Raw genomic sequence first — 23,732 nt, 5'->3', positions numbered from 1 at the left:
ACTTGGCCTTCCCCTCCATTCTTTGCCTCCGTCCAGTCTGGTTTCTACCCTTCCTCTCCACTGAAAATGGCTCTTGTCCAAGTGTGACCTCTGAGGGTAGCCCTCTGCCCACATCTGACCTCCCCAGGGTGTCTGGTGAGGCTGACCATGCCTCTCGGGAGCCCCCTCTCCTCACGACCCCCAACACATCACATCCCCTGCTCTCCTCTTATCTCACCGGCTGCACCTGCTTTGCCCCTTTTGCTGTCCTTTGGCTTCTACTTGACATGTCTGAGCAGGAGCTTCTGGGGGCTCCGTAGGCCCCGTCCTTGGGCCATACTCTCCCTGGGTAATTTCCTTCTGTTCCATGGCTTTAAACACCATCTCTGAGCCAACAGTTCTCGAATTCATTCCCTGCCAGGGCCTCTCTCCTGAATTCCAGACTCATCCCCAAATGCCTGCCTGCTGTACCTGCTTAGATGTTTTCTCAAACTTTAACTAGTCCCAAGCCAACGCTGTGATGCCCTCTGTAGCAGGTGTTGTGGGTGCCTTGCCCACATCCCCTGGCCTTGTCTCTCCAGGGCCCGCCTGTCTGACTTCTGTCAGCTGCTGCATTTCTAAGCCTGAGGTCTTTCTCAGGCAGCTGGAGACTACCGTGCCCACCCCTCAGGTGGTGCAGTGTTCAGGGGAACTGGTGCTCCTCAAATAGGCCTCATCACTTAGACCTGGGGTGGGGTGACTCCAAGGTAGATATTTTACTCTAGAGTTTCCCAGAATTTCTTTGGCTGCATTCAGCAATAAACACCCACGGTGGGAATGTGCTCGGGAACATGCCTGTTACGGGATGCCCTCTCTTTCCTGCCTCCCCTCCCCTCCCAAATAAACCACTGGCATGTGGATCCTCATGCCAGACTCAGCTTTGGGGGAGCCCAAGTGAAAATATTCTATCTCATTTGCCTACTGCTGGAGTCCAGACCCGAGGGGATTAGCCTAGCCTCTCTTTCTCCCTCGGTGACGACAACCAAGTCCTGCTGAATCTGCCTCTAAAACTAGCCTCTGCCCCATTATCTCTCCATCTCTGTGGCCGGCACCCCTGTCTAAGCACCACCACCCCCTCCAGCAGAGGAACGTGCTCTCCGCCTGTGTCCACGGTCCAGCCCAGCACAGATGGGCGTGGGGAGGTGCAGGCGCAGGGACTCACCAGTGACCAGCAGCTCGGCCCGGCTGGTATTGGCGTGATGGAGGTTACGACAGGTGCAGATGTAGACGCCGGCATCTGAGGGCTGGACGCTGGGGAAGTGGAGCTCAGAGCCTGGTGGGAAGAGGATGGGAGCTTGTCAGTGCAGATGCATCCCTTCCCCCACGTGGCCCTGTGTGTAAGGATAGGATCCCAGTGAATAGGCCTGTGCCTCCCCTCCCAGCAGGGTGAGCTCACAGGGCTGAGGGGCTTGGGGCTATGGGTACCTTGGTGTCGCTGCTGGGTGCTGCCTGGCACGGGACGCCCATCCTCACGAGACCAGTAAAAGTAGTGAGGTGGGCTCCCACTGACCTGGCACCGCAGGGAGTGGGAGCCACCTTGGGGTACTATGCTCCGAGCTGGATGCACCTGGACCACCAGCGGGGCTGCATCTGCTGGAGAAAGGGCAGGAGAGGCCGCTCAGGCAGGCGGCTCCCACCGCATGGCATTGTGGCAGGTCTGTCTTCCCAAAGACTGGCAGGCCCCTCCCTCAGCCCTGTCTCCTCTCTTTGGCCTTAGTAGTCCTCCAACTTCCTAGGCTCACTGCTTTGCCCATCACCCTCACCCAGGGCCACAATCCCACTTACCCTGTGGCAGGCATCGGCCCCCCCGCACACTGGGGTTACCCACGTAACCGGGGGCACACCTGTAAGGTAGAACAAAGCCCAGCTCTGGCAGGCCCCTGAGCCCAGGGGACTCCACGCCTCACGGTGGGCTTGGGGAGCCAGAAGCCCGTGGGGAAGGGAGGCTCGCAACCCCGGTGGGACTTTATAGATCAAAGGGACCCCAACACACGGTCTCACTGAGCTGAGGAAGGGGAGCAGAGGTCAATGTCATCGGGTTGGGTAACAAGGCTAATAATAAGGCCTGTATTCTCCAGGGAAACATTCATTCCACAAGCATTTATTAAGCAACTATTATGCTAGGTTATGAAAATAGGACAGTGAACACCATGACACTCTTAGAGAACTCAGTTGTGGGGAAACCAACATGGAAACTGTAAATGAGAATGAGGGACAGTAGTTGCTCAATAAAAACATGCTGAATGAGTGCATGAGGCTGAGCTTAGAAGGCCAAACAGGAGTTAGCTGGGAAGGGGAAGTCTGAGGGTTGAGGAATGTTCCAGGTAGAGGGAACGTGGAAAGACCTGAACATTGGGAAGTCAAGAGGTTAAGCCCACCTATGGTAGGTCTGGGTGTCAAAAGTGGGATGAGCTTGGGCTTGGCTCAAGGATAATGGGGACTCCTGGAAGGGTGAGTTTGGGGCAGGGGAGGGATGTGATCCTGGCAGGGACCTTTCTGAGCAACAGCACCCAGGGCTCTTACCTAGGAGTCTAGCACATGCCCCACCCCCCCGCCCCGCCCACCATCCGTTCTATTTGCAAACTTACTGCTCACAGTACTGGCCAGCGTAGCCAAGTTCGCAGGCTGTGCAGCGATACCCACCAGCCCCCAGGCTCTCACAGGTGCGGGAGAACCTGGGATGGGGGAGGCAGAGGTCAGGCCACAGGACACCCACTCTCCACCCTACCCCCTCCGCTTCTTTGGTGCCCTCTGCTCCCCAGTGGGAGTTCCTCCTTGGGCCCTGAGTGAGGGCACCCACATGTTCTCCGGGTTGGTCAGTGGGCAGGCACAGGGCTGGCAGTCCTCAGGTGTCCCAGCTGTGGCATCTCCATAGTAGCCAGGTGCACAGAGCTCACAGAACTCCCCAGCGGCGTTGTGCTGGCACTGCTACAAGGCACAAGGGTGTCGGCCGCTCACCATTTGGCAACATTTACCAAAAACTGTACGATTCTATAATCCCTTGACCTGGAAATTCCAGGTTTGTAAGCCTACTTAAAGAAGTAATTGTAGAGTGGCACAAAGATCTCACTACAGGATGTTCACCTCAGTGATGTTTATAAAAGCAAAATGCTGGAAACAAACATAAACAGGGAGCTGGATAAATTAAAATGAACATCCACCCCCAGAGCTATCAAAAAGGATGATGTTGGGGTGCCTGGGTGGCTCAGTGGTTGAGTGTCTTTGACTCAGGTCGTGATCCTGGGGTCCTGGGATCGAGTCTCGCATTGCACTCCCTGCAGAGAGCCTGCTTCTCCCTCTATCTATGTCTCTGCCTCTCTCCTGTGTCTCTGAGTTAATAAATAAAAATCTTAAAAAAAAAAAAAAGGATGATGTCAATATATCACTGTATATTAACTATACTGGAATTGAAATACAAATTTAATAAAAAATTTAAAAAGATTAATTTATTTCTTTGAGAAAGCAAGCACGAGCGAGTGCATGTGACCTGTGAGGGGGTGGGGGGGGGAGGAGAGAATGCCATGGAAGACTCTGTGCTGAGTGCGGAGCCCACCTTGGGGCTCAATTCCACAACCCTGAGACCACAACCTGAGCCAAAACCAAGAGTTGGGAGCTTAACTTACTGAGCCACCCGGGCGCACCAATAAAATATTTTTTTCAAGAGGATGATGTTGATTGCACTTGTCACATTTTTCTACCCAAATGCCTGTGACATCAGAGAAAAGTAAAGGCATACACTTGGGTGGGTGGGGGCAGAGCTTTGTAATTCATGCTTCATCATGAAAATATGTGTGGGTTGGGCAGCCCGGGTGGCTCAGCGGTTTAGTGACGCCTTCGGCCGAGGTGTGATCCTGGAGACCCGGGATCGAGTCCCATTTCAGGCTCCATGCATGATCCCTCTGCCTCTTCCTCCCTCTCCTTTCTGTGTTTCTCATGAATAAATAAATAAAATCTTTAAAAAAGAAAAGAAAATATGTGTGGGTTTTATGTTCTCCTCCAATGAGATCTGTGTTTATTTTATTAACAGCCCCTGTTCCTTGCTCTGGGTTTAGCTGTGGATCTGTCAACCACCCAGTCCCTGACCACACACCTGGGGGGAGCCTACGTGCGTGTGCACCTCTCTGAAAAGTTCCCAGACAAACACGCATTTAATGATCTGGGAAGATGTTCATGAACTTGTTAAGTAAATAAAGCTGATCATCAAACACAATGATGATATATTTATTTGTAAAACAAAAGGCATATTGATATGTGTAAATATTAGCCCAAGAAAAAAACAAAAGAGTTCCACTCACACTAATGCTGACAATGATTACCTTCAGGTGGTAGGATTATAGGGGATTTTTACTTTCTTTTTGGTTTGTCTCTGTAGCCTGATTCCTCCACAGACAACAAGTGTCACTCTGGTGATATGACATAGCAGGAACCAACGTTTTTTTTTTTTTTATAAAGAAAGATGTTATTCTAACATTCTGGCCGACCTACCATGTCTGCAGCACTACCTCCCCCCCACTCCACAGACTGCGGGTCCAGGAGCTTTGTCCCACCCCTGGGCCTCGGCCTACCTTGCCAAGCCCACCTCTCCCTGCCTCTCGGGCAGCCCCAGTGCCCCCCCCCCAACCTGGCCAGAATAAACTGACCCCTGCCCCTGCCCTGCTTGCAGCTTACCGAACAGGCCCCCGTCTCTGGGTGGCACACGTCTGAGTGGCCGTTGCATTCACACAGCTCACAGTGTCCGAGGTAGAGCCCACTGCCAGTCCGCGTGTAGCCTGGGGCGCAGTCCTAGGGAGAGAGGAGGGCTGGTCTCTATCTCCACTGTGGTACTACAGACCAGAATCCTCTCCCTCCAGCATCTCTCCAGTCTAGGCTCCCATTGGCTCCAGGCTGGGAAATCCCAGGCCCAGCCCTCCCCCCACCCCAGCATCCTCTCTCTGTCTTCACTCTGGAAGCTGGGGACCCTGTCTGTCCCCATCCTGCCTGCCACCTCCAGCCACTCTGAAGTTACTAAAATTGCAGGTCACCCTTAACGGAGAACCCTTCTCCATTTTGCCCTTTTTGTTTCTGAAAATTCTTCTGGCAGGGTCTCTATTGAAAAACTTCACTCTCTGATGAAAAACCCAGGTTCAGGAGACCCAGATTTGGAATGAGCCCCTGGAGATCTTCACAACTGCCTTACATTCACTAAATGAAGTGAAAGAGGCAGCACACATACGATTGAGGATGTTTTTACACATTCTACGTGAGTAATCATGGGTTCTGGAAACAAAGAATTTCTATTCACTACCCCTCCTTTGAAACCCCTCCAGACCCTCCCACCCCAACCATTTCAAAGGGATGTTTATAAATCTGCGTTGCTTCGCTGCAGAAAATGTGCACACGGGATTATTCTGCTCACCCCAGGACTTCTCCTTCAAAATGTGCTAAATTTTATCACTTCAAAGGATGTGCAGTTCATCTATTTGGATTTGAAAGTTCTTGTGGCCACAGCAAAGGGGCACAGATGTAAGACTGCGGAGGTGTGCGCTTTCCACTGGGGGGTTCCTGAGTCCGGGTGCTGGCTGTTCCCCCACTTGACCTCCTGGCCGCCCACCTAGCCTTGCAGCCCGCCCCCTCCCCTCCCGCCGCCCCCCTTGCTCAGTTCCAAATTCACTCATCTGGTGTTGACTGGGTGCCTGCCGTGTGCCTAGAAACTCGGTGGTACGGTCTCCAGCCAAACCCTGAGGACGCTCTCTTATGTTCTCTGCGACTGACACCCTCTGCTCCCCCCCACCGCCCTCCCTCTAAATAGGACTCCTAATCTCTCCCCGGGGCAGAAGAATTTTCCAGAGGCCCAGCGCAGATCACAGCACTCCCTTCACAGCTTGGCATGCCCTGCTGAACGGAGCCTTGTTCTGGGCCCAAGGAAGTGGTCCCTGCCCCCCACCCACGCCCAGCTTTCCAGGGGTGACCCTTCTGCATTGCAGGCTACATACGTACCCTACATACATTCCTCCTTCTGAGTTTCTGCTAATCCTGCCCTCCTGCCCGGAATCCTACCCTGCTCCACAGTTTGCCTCCTTGAGGCAGGCCTATGCTCTGCTTTGGCCAAGGGTAACCTGTGTCTGGTATTGTCTCCCTGTCTCTGGGGGGCACTCTGGGAGCAAGAGCTGGGTCTTAGCTTGGGTGAATGTAGCTGTATGCCCTTGGGTAAGCACTCACCCTTCAGAGCCTCTACTTAAAAAGAATCTGTCAAAAGGGGATAATTACACACTTCTCGGGGGTGTCAGGAAGAATGAGATTCTGCACCGTACGCTAGTTATGGCAGTAATCACAGGTCATGGAAATGCCAGATGACCAGCTTGCTGCCCCGGCCGAACTAGAGCACAGGTGTCCGGGCTGGCCCCACCCACCTGGCAGGATAAGCCAATGTAGCCCGGAGGACACCGACACTCCTCCACCTCCAGGGCCCGGGGTCCCTCCGAGGGCCCCGGCTGGGCGACTTCCAGGCTGACTGAGTTGATGCTGGTTGCCAGGGGCATCGAGGAGAACGTGGCCCGGACCAGGAGCTCATCCAGGTCAGCCAGCGCCATCAGGAGGTGCTCACGGGTGGCCGGCTGCCCATCAGGCCGGCGCCAGAATTCCTGGGTGGGGGAAAGAGCAAGCATGGGTGCGGGGTGTTGGGCTTTGTGAGCTATTCGTGCAGCACCCCCTACCCGAACCCCCAGCCTCCAGGCACCGGCTGGGGACAGGCAGGGGTGGCTGGTGTCAAAGCAGGGTGGGGATGGGGGAGTGTCAGACACGGTACTGTCGGGCGCCTCTTACCTCTCGGAAAATGATCTCAAAGCTCTTCCTCTCAGAGCCCTGCAGCGCTGGCTGGGAGGCCACCAGCATGATGTTGTTGCCCTGGGGGAGATACCAGCAGGATTGGGGGGGACCGAGGGGCTCTCAGGGACACAGGAGTCCTCCACTGGTCCCAGCCTCTCCGTCACACCAGCCTCCCACCTCTCTGATTTCCCAAGCTCATGTGCCCAGAGCAAGCGGGTACATGCTCACTGCCGCCTTCTCCCAGCAGCTGGGCCTCTGCCCGGCTAGTGTCTAACTGGATGGTGGCAGTGGGGGGCATAGGCCTTAGCCCTCCAGCTCATGCCAGGCCGGCTGAGTGCTGGGCTGAAAGGACACCGAGGGTGCCCACGGGACTGGGATCCATGTGCTTACCGTGATCTGGACGTCAGGGTCAGAGAGCGGGCTGCCCTGCCCCGCTGCTGTGTAGGAGAGGGTATACCGCAGCTTCCCACCATAAGCCGCCACCTGCAAAGACGCAAGCCCTATAGTCATGGCCTGACTCTGCCTTCAGGGACCCTACAGGTGAGTGGGCGGAGCCCCTCAAGGCGCTTTTGCACCTGCGCTGTCCCCTCCATTCAACCAGAGGTCCTCGTGCATGGCCTCTGCTTGCCCAGGAGACAGGACACCTCTCAATCCCTTCAGAGCCTTGGGCCAGCTGGTGGTGACCCTGCGCAGCTTGATGACTCAGCAAACAAGCTCCAAGTCCCTTTCCATTGGGAGAAATTTCCCATACAGTAGACGGGGATCCTGACGGTGACCAGCACGAGGGCCTGCAGGCCGCAGAAGGCCCAAAGGCTCCGGTCGTGGGGGCAGGCCCGAGGGTGGGCCTTCCGAGGTCTTGTCTCTTGGGCAGCTGGGTTGTGTCTGCTTAGGATCCATTTGCCCGCTTTTTGCCAAACTGTGGCCTTGGTTTCCTTGAAAGAAAATTATGTCCTGCATGCGGGCCATGTGGTTTGAGGGCAGACACGAGCCAGGCCTGGCGAGTGTGCCATCTTCTACCGCTCTCTCTTCCACTCCTCAGGGATGGACACGAAAACCTGGCACTTCTGCTCTTTCCACTGGAACAAAGACACTTCCTTTTACTAGCCAGAGTGGAAGACAGAGAATGATGCCAATTGAGATAAAAGCAGCAGGGACCCGGGACCCAGCCATGCCTGATACCAGCATCCTTGGATTTTGTAGTTACAGGAGTCAGTAGATTCTCTGCTGCATACCAGCCAGCTGGACGTGAGTTTTTTTATTGCTCATAACTGGAAGAGTCCTTAGGCCTCCTGCTGGGGGCTTTCACATGGGCAGCCAAGGCCCTGGCTCTGCCCCAGAACTTTCTCTCCTCTGCCACCAGGGCAGATGTTCAGATCGGTATCACAGTATGTCAGGTCTAGCACATTTGTTCATTCAGTTGGTGAGCATTTATTAAATGCCTACTGACTACATGCCAGGCCGTGAGCTACACCAGTCCTGAGGATGTTCTCCATGAGATCAGAGTGAGGTAAGGAACTGTGAGGTGTAACCGGACAACACCGAAGCAGTTTCCTGCTTGCTTTGGATGTCGGCAAGTCCGTTGCCACATCTAGGACCAAGCCACAGGCATGTGCAGCAGGGTGGTTCAGGGAACAGACTGTCAAGTGTAAGACTGGAGTTCAAGTCCAGCTGTACTGGCTGGACAGCCTTGGACAAGTCACTTACCCTCTCTGAGGGTAATGGAAGTGATAATAAAATGTGGAAAAGTACCTTGAAGAGGGTGCCCAGGTGGCTCAGTCAGCTAAGGGTCTGCCTTTAACTCAGGTCATGACCCCAGGGTCCTGAGATCGAGTCCCACATTGGGCTCCCTGCCATGCGGAGTCTGCTTCTCCCTCTGCCCCTCTCCCCTGCTTGCACTCCCTCTCTTTTACACGCACTCTCTCTCTCTCAAATAAATAAAATTTTCCTTTAAAAAACAAAGTAACTTGAAGGGTAGCACAAAGATTAAGTAACATAGGCTGTGTAAAATACTGCACTGAGCAGAGTGCCTGCGGGATGCACGGCCTACAAGCTTGCCAGCTTCTCGTGACCCCTGGCTCTGCCCTCGGCTTTAGCAAGTCTTTTTCATCCTCAGTTCCCCCTGGACCGTGTGGTCCTATCTGCTTCTCTGAATGTCATTTTACTGCATGTTATATGTATTCTTTTCTTTTTTAATATTTTATTTATTTATTCAAGAGAGGCATACAGAGAGAGGCGGAGACATAGGCAGAGGGAGAAGCAGGCTCCCTGCAGGGAGCACGATGTGGGACTCGATCCTGGGACTCTGGGATCACGCCCTGGGCCGAAGGCAGGCACCAAACCGCTGAGCCACCCAGGCGTCCCTGTTATGTGTATTCTTAAGAGGCATTCTGTCTTTTGGAACAACATAGAGCTGATGTCAATCCTAACGCTACGCCAACGGTAACAACAATGCTATTATTGACGATGCTGACAATGACAGGAGCCACAATCGGAGGAACAGTGAGCTGGGGAGGCCAGGGTCGTCTTCTGCCCACACACAACACAGCGCACAGGAAGTGCTAAATGAACGTTCCCTGAAGGAGTAGGTGCGGAGCCAAGGGCTAGGTCAGTGATCCGGACACAGGGTAAAGCCTCCTGGGTGAGACAGTCTCAGCTCCACGTGGGACCCAGGCAAGTCCCTTCCTCTTTCTGTGCCTTGGTCTACCCGTCTGGGTCTTTTTTTTTTTTTTTTTAAATTGATCTTCTTTTTTTTTTTTTATTTTTTTTATTTATGATAGTAACAGAGGGAGAGAGAGAGAGGCAGAGACACAGGCAGAGGGAGAAGCAGGCAGAGGGAGAAGCAGGCTCCATGCACCGGGAGCCCAACGTGGGACTCGATCCCGGGTCTTCAGGATCGCGCCCTGGGCCAAAGGCAGGCGCCAAACCGCTGCGCCACCCAGGTATCCCCCGTCTGGGTCTTAACAAATTTTTTTTTTTAATTTTGTTTACTTATGATAGTCATACAGAGAGAGAGAGGCAGAGACATAGGCAGAGGGAGAAGCAGGCTCCATGCACCGGGAACCCGACGTGGGATTTGATCCCGGGTCTCGAGGATTGCGCCCTGGGCCAAAGGCAGGCGCCAAACTGCTGCGCCACCCAGGGATCCCTCGTCTGGGTCTTAAAGGGCTTTGACAAAGGGCTCTTGAATATTCTAGGATTCGATGACACCCTGCTACCCCCCAAGTCCTTGTTACCTTGTTCCCCAGGAAGGCTTGGGGCAGCTGCCAATAATAGAGGCTCCCAGGAAGCCGAGAGAAGCCTTCGTAGGAGAGAGAGAACTAGGAGAGAGAAGGACAGGCAGTGACAGCTGCTGAGAGGGCTGGGGGTGGGGGGCGGGCAAGAGCACAGCTACAGCCCTGGCAGGGATACACACACATGCACACGCACGTAGACCCTCGAGGCAGGCCCAGAGGAGGAAGCCCCCCACCCAAAGCTCAAGTTCTGCTCTTGGGACAACTTGCTCCCCAACCCTGAACCCAGACACCACCTCAACTGCTCTCACTGAGCGTGGCTGGGTTGGCATCTCCTCGTGTCTGCCCTGTGCCTCCTGGGGACCCCACAATGATGGATACGGCGCACCAGAAAACATTTAGAAATTCCGTGGGTATTGTCTATTGGAAAATGTATGACTAGCACAAAGGACTTGGTACGGGGTTGATTTAAAGGGAAAGCTGAGAGGCCCCTGGCTGGCTCAGTCAGTGGAGCATGCGACTCTTGATCTTGGGGTTGTGGGTTCGAGCCCCATATTGGGTGTTAAGGTGACTTTAAAAATAAAATCTTAAAATAAAATACAGGTAACTAAGAGGTAACTAAGAGTCCAGGTAGTGGGCAGAAACGGTGGAATTTGTTGAGTTGGTTCAGAACCAACTGAAGTCTAGAAAACATGGCAGGTGGGGGTCTCCTGGCGGGTGCCTCGGCGCATACCTGAGAGCCTGCTGAGGAAGGCCCAGAAGCTGAGGAGGAGGAAGAGAAGGAGGAGGAGGAAGAAAGTGGAGCTGCTTGCAGAGCAGCTGCAGGCTGTGGACGGGATAAGAGCCCCCCGGCGGGGGGGTGGGGGTGGGCAGCAAAGCTAGAAAGGAGCTCCCAGATCTCGGCATCCATCCGCCTCTGGGCCTCATCCAGCTGGGGGACCGGGAGAGAGGGAGGACAGAGGGAAGGAGCAGAGAGGGACAGAAAGACATCATGACGCTTCGCCTCCCCTCAGGCCACACGAGGCCCAGGGAGCCCCCTACTTCTGTGCTAGCTCTTCTCGAATACCTGGCCTTCTGGCCCTTGCATCTGAAGTTCTCTTGCTCCTCATGAACCTGAGGGAGGGGTCGTCCTGGGATGGGCCCAGATGCCCACGGGGAGACGCCCATACAGAGGATATGTCCTGGCCAGAGGCAGGTCGACAGCTCTGTCCAGCTCAGGCGAGCGCGGCTGGTGGCTGCCCAAGGGGCCTCTGTGGTTGGGGAGGCTGCTCCTTGGGCCTCACCTACAGGCATGCCTATGGTGCCAGCCCAAGCCCTTCACAGCTCTGGAACGTTTCCCCAGGGCAACCCTGGAGTGGCCTGGGCATTAGGCTGGGGCCTGGGTTGGGGGAAATGGTCTGGGAAGGTCAGGACCTCAGCTCAAGGCTCTTGCTTGAACTATACTCTCTGGTCTGAACGGGGCCCCAGACGCAGCCTGTCCCGGCCAGACCCGGAGTTACCTGTGATGGCCGCTGTGCCCGGCCCCTGCCCTTCGGGGGCCCCATGGTCCTCCCAGGTGTCATAGCTGTCCGCAACTGCTCCTCTGAGAGGGACGTGCGGTTCTGATGGGGGAGGGCACAGGCCAGCTCAGATCTCCCAGGGCCCCAGCGCTGGAGCCCGGGGAAGTGACCTCTCCCCATGGATACAGTGGCCAGAGAGGCCCACACTGGCTGGGGAGGAAGATGCACACTCCCCGCTCCGGGCTGGCACACAGGGGTTAACTCCAGGCTGCTGAAGGGGCATACGCACACACACACAGAGTTAGTGGAGGTTGCTTGGGAGGCAGTGCTAGGGTAACCTGGTGGGCCAGGTATGGTCATGTGGTTTAGCATCGAGTCAGTTTCCCTGTCACCTCGGCCACCACTCTGGCCACAGACAGCAGGTGCCAGGACCAGACCACGGAGCAGATGGGACACACACCCTCTGAGCTCTAATTCCTGGCATTGCAGGGCTGGGGCACCCCAGTGCCCTGACTGCGGGGCCATCAGGCACTACCTGGGTTCATGCAGACCCACATTTCCTTGGGCACTGGGCATTTCTCCATGCAGGACTGACAGCCTCCAAAAACACCACGACTGTGTCACATCCATTTCACACCACTCGGATCATGGGCCTACCTTGTGAGCCCGGCGCATCTGTGCAAAATATGCCTCCCTCTGCGGGGCATAGGGAAACGCCAAGAGAGGGAGTCAGGGAAAGAGGTCTGTGAACTGCAGGCCAGAGCAGTAGAGAGGCAGACAGGGAAGCCAGGAGTGGTGGAACCAGAGAGGGAGAAGGGACTAGAAAGAAGGTCAGCCTGGGGAGGAGGCTGCAATACTTGGGTCTGTCCACGGAAGGACAGGGCAGCTTGGGGACTGTCCCTCCTGTGTCCCTGACCTCCCTGGAATCCTGGGTGAGGGGACACAACTGCTTGAGCTCTGACCTCAGCCAGCAGGGGACTCCTGTACCAAGACCATCTTTCCCTGGGTGCCACTGGGGGGCATGGACAGTTCGAGGAACATATTTGGGCAGGCTGCTCTGGAGTCTGCCCCTAAGATCCTGTATCCCACACCACCACCATCACCACCACCTCCCCACCAAACCGCGGCTCCTCCCTGACCAGTGCAGTATCCCAGGGCAGCCTCTGACTGTTTTCCCATGGGACATGGGGCAGTAGAGGTGATTTACAAGTACAAACACTTGGAGCAATGCCCGGGACAGTGAGGGCTCAATAACGATGACCTATAATCAGAATTAGTATCACACTAGACACGGAGCCAATAGCACAGACGAGAGAACGTTGAGGGAGCAAATGGATGAAATTGAAACTGTGCTGTGTCATTTGTCCCTGTGTTTCCAGGGCCTCACCCAGGACCTCTTTGTTGCATGAAAGCTAATAATCATTAACAGGAGGGCACTTCTCGTGTGCCAGGCACGGCTTCCCATCCTCCCAGCCACCCTGGAGCTGAGGTTTATCAAAAGGCAGTCAGCTGATAAATGGCAGAGCTGGGTTTAGACTGAAGCCTATCTGACCCCAAAGGTCACACGCTTATGCACAATGTGGCCGACGCCTGCTCTGAGGTCAACTTGTGTCTGAGTCCCCGCTGGCCTCGGGGCTCAGCAGGGCCTGGCTCGGAACCGGGGACCGGGGAGAGCCTGCCCGCCCTCACCGCGCATCACACCTTGTCTCCCTGGTACGGCTCCGGCAGCTGCCAGTAGAAGGACTCATGGCCAAGGTGGGCAAAGTTGCTAAAGGAGAGCTGGGCGCCCTCGGGCACAGGTTCCACCGAGAAGCCTCCGGTCAGGCGGCTGTTCCGCTGGGGGTTCACCAGGGCAAAGCCTTGGAAGTCCCCGGGGGCAAAGTGGGTGGAGATCTAGCAGCAGAGAGAGGACAGGGTGTCAGCGTGGGCTCAGGGGTGGGTCATGGGGTGAGGGTTGCTGAGAGCAGGGCTAGGACAGAAATAACAGGGCAATGGGGAGGCCACTGGGGAGAAGAAAGGGGTGCTGGGCTCTGTGCTGACACAAGCAATAACGGGGTCGGGGGGGGTGGGTGCCTTCACAGGCATAGGGGACGCCAGCTTTCTGCCCAGCCCCAGGGGTGACTCGGAGAGGGGCGGCGCACACGCTCTTACCAGGTGGCGGGTGTAGGAGGAGCTGACACACTGCTGGGTGATGCCCATGCAGAAGCAGGGCAGGCAGCCGTCGGGGTTGCTGGCACTCAGGTAAAAGTGGTGGGGCCGGCAGTGACTGCACGTGAGGCCTTCCACCTGGGCCTGGGAGGACGGACAGAAGGGTGGGTGTGGGGCTCGGGCGGATCTCTGGTACCTCCAGCCTCCCAGCCACTTCCCGAAGTTCTGGGGGAGCCCCTGCAGCCCCCGTGCCTAGGCCCCGCTCCCGTCAGAGGCTTCCTGATTTCCCACCGGGCTCTGAACAGCGGGGCAGAGATGGGGCCTCGGGATAGGTGGTGGGGGCTCCGGGACGGCCCCAAGGGTACGGTGAGAGGGAATAGCAGGGCAGCCACCATGGCTGTGGTTCGGGGCCTCAGAGGCAGCAGGGGGTTGAGCTAACCTTGCAGTGGCACTGGCCAGCGGCGTCACACTGGCTGCTGACGCTGCCCTGGGGGTCACAGCCACAGCCGATAGGCTCTGGCAGTTGGCCGTCTCCTGAGGTAGAGGGAAGCCAGAGCTGGAAACCCAAACCGCCTCCACGCACCCTCACTTCCACCACCGTCTAGGCGTCTAACTCACCACCCAGGGAGGGAGTATTTATTTCTGACCACCTACCACACGGAGGCGTTATATCCATTCATAGCAGCTCTCTGGAGCCAGTGAGCTTTTTACTACACCCATTGTACAGATAAAGCAGCCGAGGCGCAGGAAGGTAAAGTCACTTGGTGCAGGTCGAAGGAGAACTGAGGCTCTGACCCAGATCCACCCCTGGGGGAGACAGGGGAGCCCAACCCCAAAGGCCTCCCCAACCCTACTCACTTTGGCATGGCTGGCCCTGGCTGGGGTTGCCATAGTAGCCTGGGGCACACCTAGGAAGAAAGCATGGGGTGAAGGGAGGGCAGAGCCACGGAATCCTGGGGAGCCTGCTGTGATCCCAGGACTGCCAGGGGCCCTTGCTGGACTCAGGCTGGAACCAGGCCTCACAGTGTGGGAAGGAATCAATCAGCCTAACTCGCCCATTTTACAGATAGGGAGATGGAGGGAGAAGGGCAGGGACAGGCCTGAGGCCACCGAGCCAGTGAGTGAGCATGATCGGGCCCTGAACCCAGGACCTTTTGCAGGAATGAGGGGTTTTCTGGGAAAGCCCTGGCCTGGCCGGGGTGGGGGTGGGGGCAGAGGCTGGAGGTGAACTGCAGGCTTAGATCTCTGAGGTTTTAGGTTCTCGGGGAGGGGAGCTGATTGTCCTCTGGGGACCTGAGTGAGGGGGAGAGTGGGAGCTTCTGGGGCAGCCCCTCCCGCACGCTCCCCATCTGCCCACCACCTGCCTCACCTCTCACAGTGACGCCCGCTGTGGCCTGGGGAGCACGCGTCACAGGTGGGGTGGCCGTCGGTGTCCAGAAAGCAAGTATGGGTAGCCCTGATGCGGGGGGGGGGGTACAAATTTCTAGTTAGAAGGCCAGCAGCCCTTCCTTTAGGACCAGGGGAGCAGGGAGACAAAGAGTGGGCAAGCGAGCTATGTGCCAGGCCCTGTGCTAAGAGTCTTCATTCAGCTCTCACACGGGTGGCCAAGCTGGGGTGTATCATTATCTCCATTTCACAGATGAGGAAGTTGAGGCCCAGTGACGGAAGCATATCTCACACAAAGTGACACAGGCCCCTGGTGGTGGCGAGGCCAGGATTTAACCACTGCCTCTCAGAAGGGACTGGGACGAAGGGAGTCTGGAAGGGGGCAGGGGATATTTCAGGAAAGGGCAGGTACAGGCAGGGGCTGGACGCACTGGCCACCAGCAGGGGCTCCATAGCATGGGCATGGCTGGCAGTCCTGCGGCGTCCCCCGCTGGGCGTCCCCGTAGTATCCTGGCTGGCACTGCTCACACTGAGGGCCCTCCGTGTGGTGTTGGCAGCCCTGGAGGGGCAGAGCGTAGGTTGAGGCTGGGCCCCTGCAGGCCACAGATCCCTGAGGTCGGAAGGAAGGAGGGCAGGACTCACCTGGCAGGTACCTGTTTCAGGCTCACAGACCTCCGTGTGGCCATGGCAGCTGCAACGCTCACAGGTGCCCAGGTAGAGTCCGCTGGGCATGCGTGTGTAGCCTGTGTCACAGTCCTAGGGGCAAGAAGGTGGCAGTAGGAGGACCCTCCTTGGCAGGGCCCATTCAGGGCAGTGCCCACGGGGTGGCGGGGCTGGTGTGGGCCTGGGGATGACGGCAGAGCTAAAGGGGGAGGAGCCGGGAAGCACTAAGGAGGTGGCTGGCGCACGGGTGGGCAGGGCTGCAGGCCTCACCTGGCAGGATGGGCCACGGTACCCGGGTGGGCAGGTACACTGCTCCACTTCCAGCGCGGGGTCCTGGCCGGTGTCCTCAGGCACAGCCACGTCCATGCTGATACCAGAGACCCTGGAAATGACAAGACCCACTATGAACAAGCACACGTTCTGGGCCAGGCATCCCTGGAGCTCCACGTGTGATCATGTCGTTAATTCTCCCATCAGCCCTGCTGTGATATTGTGGGGCCCCGTCTGGCTCCCCAGCTGGGGGTCCATCCTCCAGCTGCTGTAAGGGCCGAGGCGAATGCCTTACACCTGCAACTTTCTCTCCGGGGACTGAGCTTTCCTTTCCTGGGCAGAACATACCACCCTGCTCACCCTGGGGGTGACAAGGACAGGGTGACCGAGCATACAAAAGCCCCTTTGCTCTAAAGCAGAGCCCCCTGTGGGGTGAGGCTGAGGCTTGTCTTTATCTGAGACTGCTTCCTTGTCTGGCCACTTCCCCTTCCTTCGTCCGTCTGTCCTTCCCTCCCCCTCCCTCCCACGTTCTCACTGTGAGTGGTGTGCTGCCGCAATCCTCATCTCAGCTTTGCTTCTAGGGAGCCCGACCAAACAGAGGCCCCATGATCTTGATTTTACAGATGGGGAAAATGAGGCACCAAAGACCACACAGCCTGCATGTGGGAGAGCTGGCAGTCTGGCCACACCACATCGCACTGCTTAGACTGGAACCGCTGGCCCCAGCCCCTCTGTCCTCCCGCCCTGGCCCCAGACACCTGCTCTCGGCTGGCCGCTGGCTGAAGGACGCCTGGATCAGGAGGGTGTCGATGCCCGCCAGGGCCATCAGCAGGTGCTCCCGTGTGGCCGGCTGCCCATCAGGCCGTTGCCATGCTTGCTGCCAAGGAGAGGACACATGTGCTGTAAGCCCTGACGTCCTGAAATACTGACACCCCTGAGTGAGACAGGCAGGGCGCCCACCCCTCCCCAGCAAGGCTCCGGGGCGTGTTGCTCACCTCCCGGAAGGGCACGGTGAAGGTGCTGGGCTGGCCGGGGCTGGGCTCCTGGGAAGTGTGATGCTCCAAGACGATGCCATTGCCCTGCAGTACAACCAGGGGCTGCCCGTGCAGGGGCGTGGAGCCAGGCTGGGGCCTCTGGGTCACTGTGAAGCGCAGCTCTCCTCCATAGGAGGTCACCTGGGACACAGGGTAGACATGCTCAGCTGAGGCCCCGCATCCAGCCATGCCCCTGCGCCAGCCACATCTTCCACCTTTTCTCCGAAGGCACCGTAATACTCTTGCTTCCCGGCCTTTGCCTGTGCTGTGTCTGCTGCCCAGAATGCCTTTTCTCCCGCCAGCCCCTGCCCACCTTGTCCCCACGAAAGCGTGAGGGGAGGCTCCAGAAGTAGGGTCCGGTCAGGAGGCTGTGGAAGGAAGAGAAGACCAGCTCCCCAGGCAGGGGTGATGAGATGCCCTCGCTGGTGGTGTGGGTGCCTGCGGCGTTGGTCAGACTGAACTGCCCGGGCTCCTCAGAAGCCCCCTGCACCTGTGAGAGGGAGAGAGACCGGCACGGTGGCTGGGGGCTGGGACCGGCTCATGGTCCACCCTGGGGCTCGGGGATCCCAGTTGTCTCCCCTCCCACCCACGTGGGTACCTGGGCACGTCTCCAGGAGGAGCTGGTACACTGGCGACTGACGCCCATGCAGAAGCACTTGAGGCAGCCATCAGGGTTACGAGTGCTCAGGTGGAAAGAGCCGGCGACACACTCATTGCACAGACGCCCCACCACGTTGTTCTGCAGGCACAGAGCTGGGAGCTGCAGGATGGCCCACGGGAGGGGCTGCCTGGAGCTTCCAGCTTAATCTGCCCACATTCTAGATGGGGACCCAAGGTCAGGAAAGCCACGGAAAGAGCACTTGTAAGCAGGGCTGCCACCATGGGAACAATTCCCAATTAATGGGAGCTTATGCAACCTATCTTTTTTCCCTTTTCTCTTTGGTTGGTGGGAGGCTCAGAAACACATGTAGATCTGAAATACAGTGGGACGCCTGGGTGGCTCAGTGGTTGAGCATCTGCCTTTAGCTCAGGACATGATTCTGGGGTCCTAGGATCGAGTCCCACATCGGGCTCCCTGCAGGAAGCCTGTATGTGTCTCTGCCTCTCTCTCTGTACCTCTTATGAATAAGTAAATAAATAAAATCTTTAAAAAAAAAAGATCTGAAGTAAAGCAACTCGGTTAAAAGTTGCTGCTACTCTTTATGGAGTGTTTCACGCACTGTGCTGGCTACTGTTCATCCATCGTCTCATTTAAGTCTTCTCAGTACTTTGAGAAGTATATGACACCTCCATGCTTCACATGAGAAAACGGAGGCTCAGGGATGGGAAATGATTTACACCAGGTCCCTCAGCTCACTAACCCACTTTGGGATTTAAGATGAGGAGTGCTTAACTCCAAAATCTGTCCAGTTCTTTTTTCCATTGACACCTGATTCTCCCACTCTTAATGCAAATCATGTCCCGCCTCTGGGCCTCCGTTGCTCAACTGTAAATTGGGGCTGCTAATACCCATATGGTCACGTCAGTGTGAGAATATAAAAAGCAAAGGTACAACAACACAGATACAACAGTCACGCTAAGAATGACTGGCAAAGGATCCAGGACTTCAACCCAGGTTACCTGACTCCCCAGCTGAGGCTCCTTCCTGAGGGCAGGTGACCTCGGTGAGGGTAAGACAAGCCGGCCAGGCCCAGCAGCCTCTGGCTAGGCCACCACCCACCAGCCAAGGAGCCATGGAGAAGGTGGAGCCTCCTTCCTCCCTCTCTCAGCTGTGCCCACTGGAGGCCCCTGGGTGGTGGGGGGAGGGCATGCATACCTTACACTGGCAGGCCTCCCCAGAGGTCCCCACACTGCCTCGCTCGTCACAGCGCACAATCTCCTGGTCTGAAAGCACAAAGTGGGTGTTGGCAAGGCAGGTGGGAATGGGATGAACCCAGTCTGGCCAGACAGGTGGCAGGATGGGATGGCTCCCCAAGGAATGAGGGGCTGGGGCTGGTCTCCAGGACTGGGGCCCAGTGGGCAGCCCAGGGAGGTGCTGAGGGACGGTGGCTGTGATACTCACTGGTGGGTTTGCACTTCCCGCCTGGCTGGATGGGGTTGCCCTCGTATCCAGGGGCACAGCTGGTGGAGAGAGGGAGGGTCGTCAGCAGTGCTTCCATGTCCCCACCCAGGACAGCACCTGCTTCCCCCAGTCCCCGCTGGCTCTCCCTCACCTCTCACAGCGGCGGCCTGTGTAGCCTGGGGCACATGCATCACATGTGGCCTGGCCATCCGTGTCCAGGAAGCAGGTGTCTGAGAATCTGTGGGTATCAAGTGGCAGGACATGGGGCAGGGCTGCAATGAGGGGCCAGGCCAGGGCTTACATTCCCACCTTGGGAAATGACTGTTGCCTACATGGCACAGTTTGCCATGAGACATGATGCCGTTTCTTTGCTCACCTCTTCCTTTTTTTGTTTTTAAGATTAAAAATTTTTTTTTTAATTTTATTTATTCATTCATGAGAGACACACAGAGAGAGGCAGAGATATAGGCAGAGGGAGAAGCAGGCTCCCTGCAGGGAGTCAAATGCAGGACTCGATCCTGGAACCCTGGGATCACGCCCTGGGCCGAAGGCAGATGCTCAGCCGCTGAGCCACCCAGGTGTCCCAAGATTTTTAAAATTTTTAAGTAATCTCTCCAGCCCAATATGGGGCTCGAACGTACAACCCTGAGATCAAGAGTTGCATGCTCTACTGACTGAGCCAGCCAGGCACCCCTGCTCACCTATTCTTGCTCTGCAGCCTCATAGCAACGCTAGAAAGACAGATGGGCCCATTATATGGGGAGGGAAGCTGAGGCCCAGAGAGGTCAAGAGGCACAGGACAATTTAGTGACCAGGTTAGGATTTGAACCTGCGTCTCCCACCTCCCTGCCCAGAGTATACCCTAGCCGCTGTACGACCCGCTCCCCCCAGCATATCCCCGCCTCCCCAACCCCGAGCTGGGTCTGACCTGCGGGAGGCATCAATGTATGGGCAAGGGCAGGGCCGGCAGGCAGTGGCTGTGGCCTTTGTGGCGTCCCCGAAGAAGCCAGCCTTGCATTTGTTGCACTGTGGCCCTTCTGTGTTGTGCTGGCAATTCTGGGGGGAAGGGGAAGGGGAAGGAGTGGTTCAGGTCCCACAGAGCAGTCCCTCTGCCCCCAGTGTAGAGCCACACTGGATTCTGAGGGTGGCCCTTTGAGGCTGGCCCAGCCTCCTCCATCATGCTGGAACTACTCCCTAGCTCTGCAGACAGGGGAGCATCCAGCTGCATCTGGATGGAGAATTCATCACCTCACACAGGCAGCCTGTTCCACAGAAGGCTCTAAATGCCTGCCTTACACTGACCTAAGCCTGCCTCCCTCTTCTAACCTGTACCCATTGGCCATTTCAGCCCTCCGGAATCGGTTTCTTCCCACCCTATGCAGCTCTTGAGGAACTGAAGATAGTAGTTTGCCCTGCTGGAGCCTTGTCTTCTGTCAACTTCATGATCCCAGCGCCCTCTACTATTCCTTAGAGAGATGATTTCCAGGCTTCTTCCCCTTGGGGCCGCCTTGCTAAGGACCATCCTTAACACAGTACTCTCCAGGACTGTTCTGGCCAGGGTGGAAGAGAGCAGGACCTTCACCTCCCTTATCTGGACGCTCTATCTCTGTTAATGCATCCAGAGGTCATGATAGTTTATCCAGCAGCCATGACAGTCATTCTAGAGGCTCATGCTAAGCTTATGGGCACCAAGAGGCTTCAGCCTGGGTTTCCCACCCTGTCTGTGCCCTCTACTCCAGTCCAAGTGCCAACTGGCACTACTCACCAGGCAGTGGCCATACACAGGGTCACAAGAGCTGGCGTGCCCATTACAGTTGCAGCCCGAGCAGGTGCCCAGGTAGGGCCCGCCAGGCACCCGGGTGAAATGGGCATCACAGCTCTCACAGGATAAGCCGGCATAGCCAATGGGGCATCTGTGGAGGCAGGATGAAGACAGTGGTTACAGGAACCGTGAGCCTTGCTGTTTCTCCCCTCACCTTGCTGGGGACCCTGTGGTTCCGTCAGGCACCTGCACTCCTCCACACTGTGGGCCCGACCGTGGCTGGTGGCGTGGGTGACGGTGGTGTCCATGGCAATGTCGCTCAGGCCCACGCTGGCCATCTTGGCATTGTACACGGTTTGGATGAGCACGGCCTCCAGGCTCTGCAGCACCTGCAACATCTCAGCCCGCTGTACCGGCCGGCCAGACTCGTGGACCCAGTGCTCCTGGATACGAACAGAGGTGTGTGGAGGCGTCACGCCTTAGCACCTGCCCAGACCATAGCCCCTTCCCCCCACAGCCCAGAGAGCCCAGGCACCACCTACCTCAGAGAACTGAATCTGGCGCTGGTTCAGAGTGCCGGGCTGTGTGGGCACGTGCCCTCGGGAGAGAAGGCGAAACCCGGCGCCCACAAGAACCACATCCGGCCGCTGCACTGGCTCCAGCATGCCACGTGCCAGCTCATAGCGCACCTTGTAGCGCAGGAAGCCGCCGTAGGAATCCACCTGGCCGAGACAAGGCAGATCAGGGCAGGGAAGCTGGGGCACACCCCATGCCTGCTCTGTGTCCACTTGGCCCTTCTCCGTCTTCCCTGTGTGCCTGGCACTCATGGCATGCCTGGCACAGGGCAGGGCCCAGGGAAGCAGAAATGGGTGGGACCTGGCTCTGCCTTTGGGGTACTCGGTCCAATGGGTAGTAGAATAAAAGGTGCCCAGGGAGGCCAGAGGAGGGGCACTGACCCCATCCCAGGTGTGGGGGAATGGTCCAGGAACCCTTCCTAAAGGCGGAGTCCGCATTCCTTCTAACCTGAGGGTGGTGGCCAGGCATCCCGAATGAATGAGCCACTGCCAACCTTTCCCCCAGAGCTGAGTCTGTCCTGCTGCCTACCAGCTCCAGAGGGAGCGGAGCCCAGGGAGGTTCTGGGCATGTGAGGGGGGCTTGGCTCCTTCCCCACCCAGAGCAGCAGGCTGGCCGCTCACCTTATTGCCCAGGAACTGCTCGGGCAGAACCCAGAAAGAGTCATGCACCAGGAAGCGTCGAGACAGGTCGACCAGCTGGAACTCCTGCAGAGCAGGGTCGATCAGCAGCTGGGTGGAGGAGAGGGGTGGCATGCCGGGCTGCGCGGGCATCGTCACATTCACCCCTGCGGACAGCAAGAGGGAGGGATGAGCGCCACAGCACGAGCGGGCCGTTGACACCCACCTTGAGAGGTGGTCATCCAGAAAGACAGGAAAGTTCTGGGAGAAATATGATTGATTAAAGATTCTATTTATTTATTCAAGAGGGACACACGGAGAGAGCCAGAGACACAGGCAGAGGGAGAAGCAGGCTCCCTGCAGGGACCCTGATGCGGGACTTGATCCCAGGCCTCTAGGATCACGCCCCAGGCCAAAGGCAGGCGCTAAACCACTGAGTCACCCAGAGATCCCAAGAAATCTGATTTAAAGAGAACTTTAGTGTTTCCCACCCCCACCCCCACCCCTGCCAAAAAAAAAAAGCAGTGTTTTCCTTTCCTACGGTTTTGGAGCAGCATTTCCCAAAGCACACTCTGGGGAAAGTCAGTGCTGAAGAATGACAGCTGGGAACCATTTGGGAACCACAGGGTCAAAAGAAAGGTCAAGGGGATGCTTTGTAGCAGGACTTCTCAGAGCCTTTTGTTGGAGGACAGCTCCATGGACTGTCAGGGTTGGAACGGCCCTCAGGGGGCGGTAGAGAGCTGCCCAGGGCTCAAGAACAGAGGCCGAGTCCTGGTTCTACCACCCTTCAGCTGTGTGAGTCTGAACAAAGGCCTCAGTTTCTTTATCTGCAAAATGGAAGTAATACTGGCTTGCTTCAGTTTATTGCGAAGATAAAATGAGCAAATTGATATGAAGTGCTTCAAACAGAGTGTGACACAAAAGGAGTGTTCAAAAACAGCTGTCATGATGAGGGTCATCTAGCCCAACCGCCCCCACACCCCCATGAGTGTGCACATGTGCACTCACGCGTGCACACACACACACATACACACACACACAGAGGACTTCTCTCTACAGCATGCTTCCAGGTCTCTAGGGCAGCACTAACCATCTAAGAAAATGTTTGTGAGGATGGACATGTCCTATACTTGCCTCTCCAATACGGTAGCCACTAGCCATATGTGGCTACCGGGTGCTCAAAATGTGGCTAGTGCAGCTGAGAAAGTGAATTAATTAAATTTTAAAAAGATTAATTAATTAATTTGAGAGAGGGAGGGAAAGCCCGTGTGCATGGTGGGGAGGGGCAGGTGGAGAGGGAGAGAGAGAATCCAAACAGACTCCCTGCTGGGCATGGGGCCCGACATGGGGCTCGATCTCACAACCCTAGATCATGACCTGAGCCAAAACCAAGAGTCAGACACGTAACCACTTAACCGACTGAGCCACCCAGGGGTGCGAGTTAATTAATTTTAATTTAAATACCCACGTGTTGCTAGTGACTGCCACACTGAAAAAGCTCTAAGGGATGAGAGGCTCCTTACCTCCAAAGGCAGTCCCTTCCAACCCTGGACAGATTTGTCTCTTAGAAATTCCTTCCTTGTGCTAAGTCTACATCTGTGTGGTAACAGCTTCTCCCCTTCATCATAAATGTAAGCCCTGTAACCATGGAAGAGTCACACCC

General features: G+C 56.5%; 1 protein-coding gene across 6 annotated transcripts in view; it reads right to left on the bottom strand.

The window, feature by feature from the left end:
* HSPG2 (heparan sulfate proteoglycan 2) overlaps positions 1–23,732 on the bottom strand; it is a 99,258-nt gene that overhangs the window by 28,435 nt on the left and 47,091 nt on the right. For 2 of the 6 annotated variants that reach the window (XM_072827933.1, XM_072827935.1), the window contains exons 14-42: positions 22,073–22,236; positions 21,419–21,598; positions 21,123–21,319; positions 20,880–21,027; positions 20,043–20,170; positions 19,266–19,352; positions 19,115–19,173; positions 18,869–18,936; positions 17,651–17,791; positions 17,366–17,542; positions 17,014–17,193; positions 16,777–16,895; positions 16,019–16,130; positions 15,728–15,841; positions 15,517–15,644; positions 15,069–15,155; positions 14,558–14,607; positions 14,139–14,233; positions 13,703–13,843; positions 13,253–13,444; positions 7,213–7,305; positions 6,820–6,900; positions 6,408–6,638; positions 4,687–4,800; positions 2,819–2,946; positions 2,607–2,693; positions 1,804–1,862; positions 1,444–1,611; positions 1,181–1,291 (exon numbers count right to left, since the gene is read on the bottom strand). In XM_072827933.1, the coding sequence (XP_072684034.1) occupies positions 1,181–1,291; positions 1,444–1,611; positions 1,804–1,862; positions 2,607–2,693; positions 2,819–2,946; positions 4,687–4,800; positions 6,408–6,638; positions 6,820–6,900; positions 7,213–7,305; positions 13,253–13,444; positions 13,703–13,843; positions 14,139–14,233; positions 14,558–14,607; positions 15,069–15,155; positions 15,517–15,644; positions 15,728–15,841; positions 16,019–16,130; positions 16,777–16,895; positions 17,014–17,193; positions 17,366–17,542; positions 17,651–17,791; positions 18,869–18,936; positions 19,115–19,173; positions 19,266–19,352; positions 20,043–20,170; positions 20,880–21,027; positions 21,123–21,319; positions 21,419–21,598; positions 22,073–22,236 (3,639 nt within the window). Of the gene's footprint in view, positions 1–1,180; positions 1,292–1,443; positions 1,612–1,803; positions 1,863–2,606; positions 2,694–2,818; positions 2,947–4,686; positions 4,801–6,407; positions 6,639–6,819; positions 6,901–7,212; positions 7,306–10,055; positions 10,140–10,785; positions 10,984–11,551; positions 11,654–12,208; positions 12,248–13,252; positions 13,445–13,702; positions 13,844–14,138; positions 14,234–14,557; positions 14,608–15,068; positions 15,156–15,516; positions 15,645–15,727; positions 15,842–16,018; positions 16,131–16,776; positions 16,896–17,013; positions 17,194–17,365; positions 17,543–17,650; positions 17,813–18,868; positions 18,937–19,114; positions 19,174–19,265; positions 19,353–20,042; positions 20,171–20,879; positions 21,028–21,122; positions 21,320–21,418; positions 21,599–22,072; positions 22,237–23,732 lie in introns of all 6 variants that reach the window. The other 4 variants (XM_072827934.1, XM_072827936.1, XM_072827931.1 and 1 more) reach the window with 3 other exon arrangements.

This window comes from Canis lupus, chromosome 5, assembly GCF_048164855.1.
Source record: "Canis lupus baileyi chromosome 5, mCanLup2.hap1, whole genome shotgun sequence".
NCBI classification, from domain to species: domain Eukaryota; kingdom Metazoa; phylum Chordata; class Mammalia; order Carnivora; family Canidae; genus Canis; species Canis lupus.
This window is presented reverse-complemented; position numbering and strand designations above follow the sequence as displayed.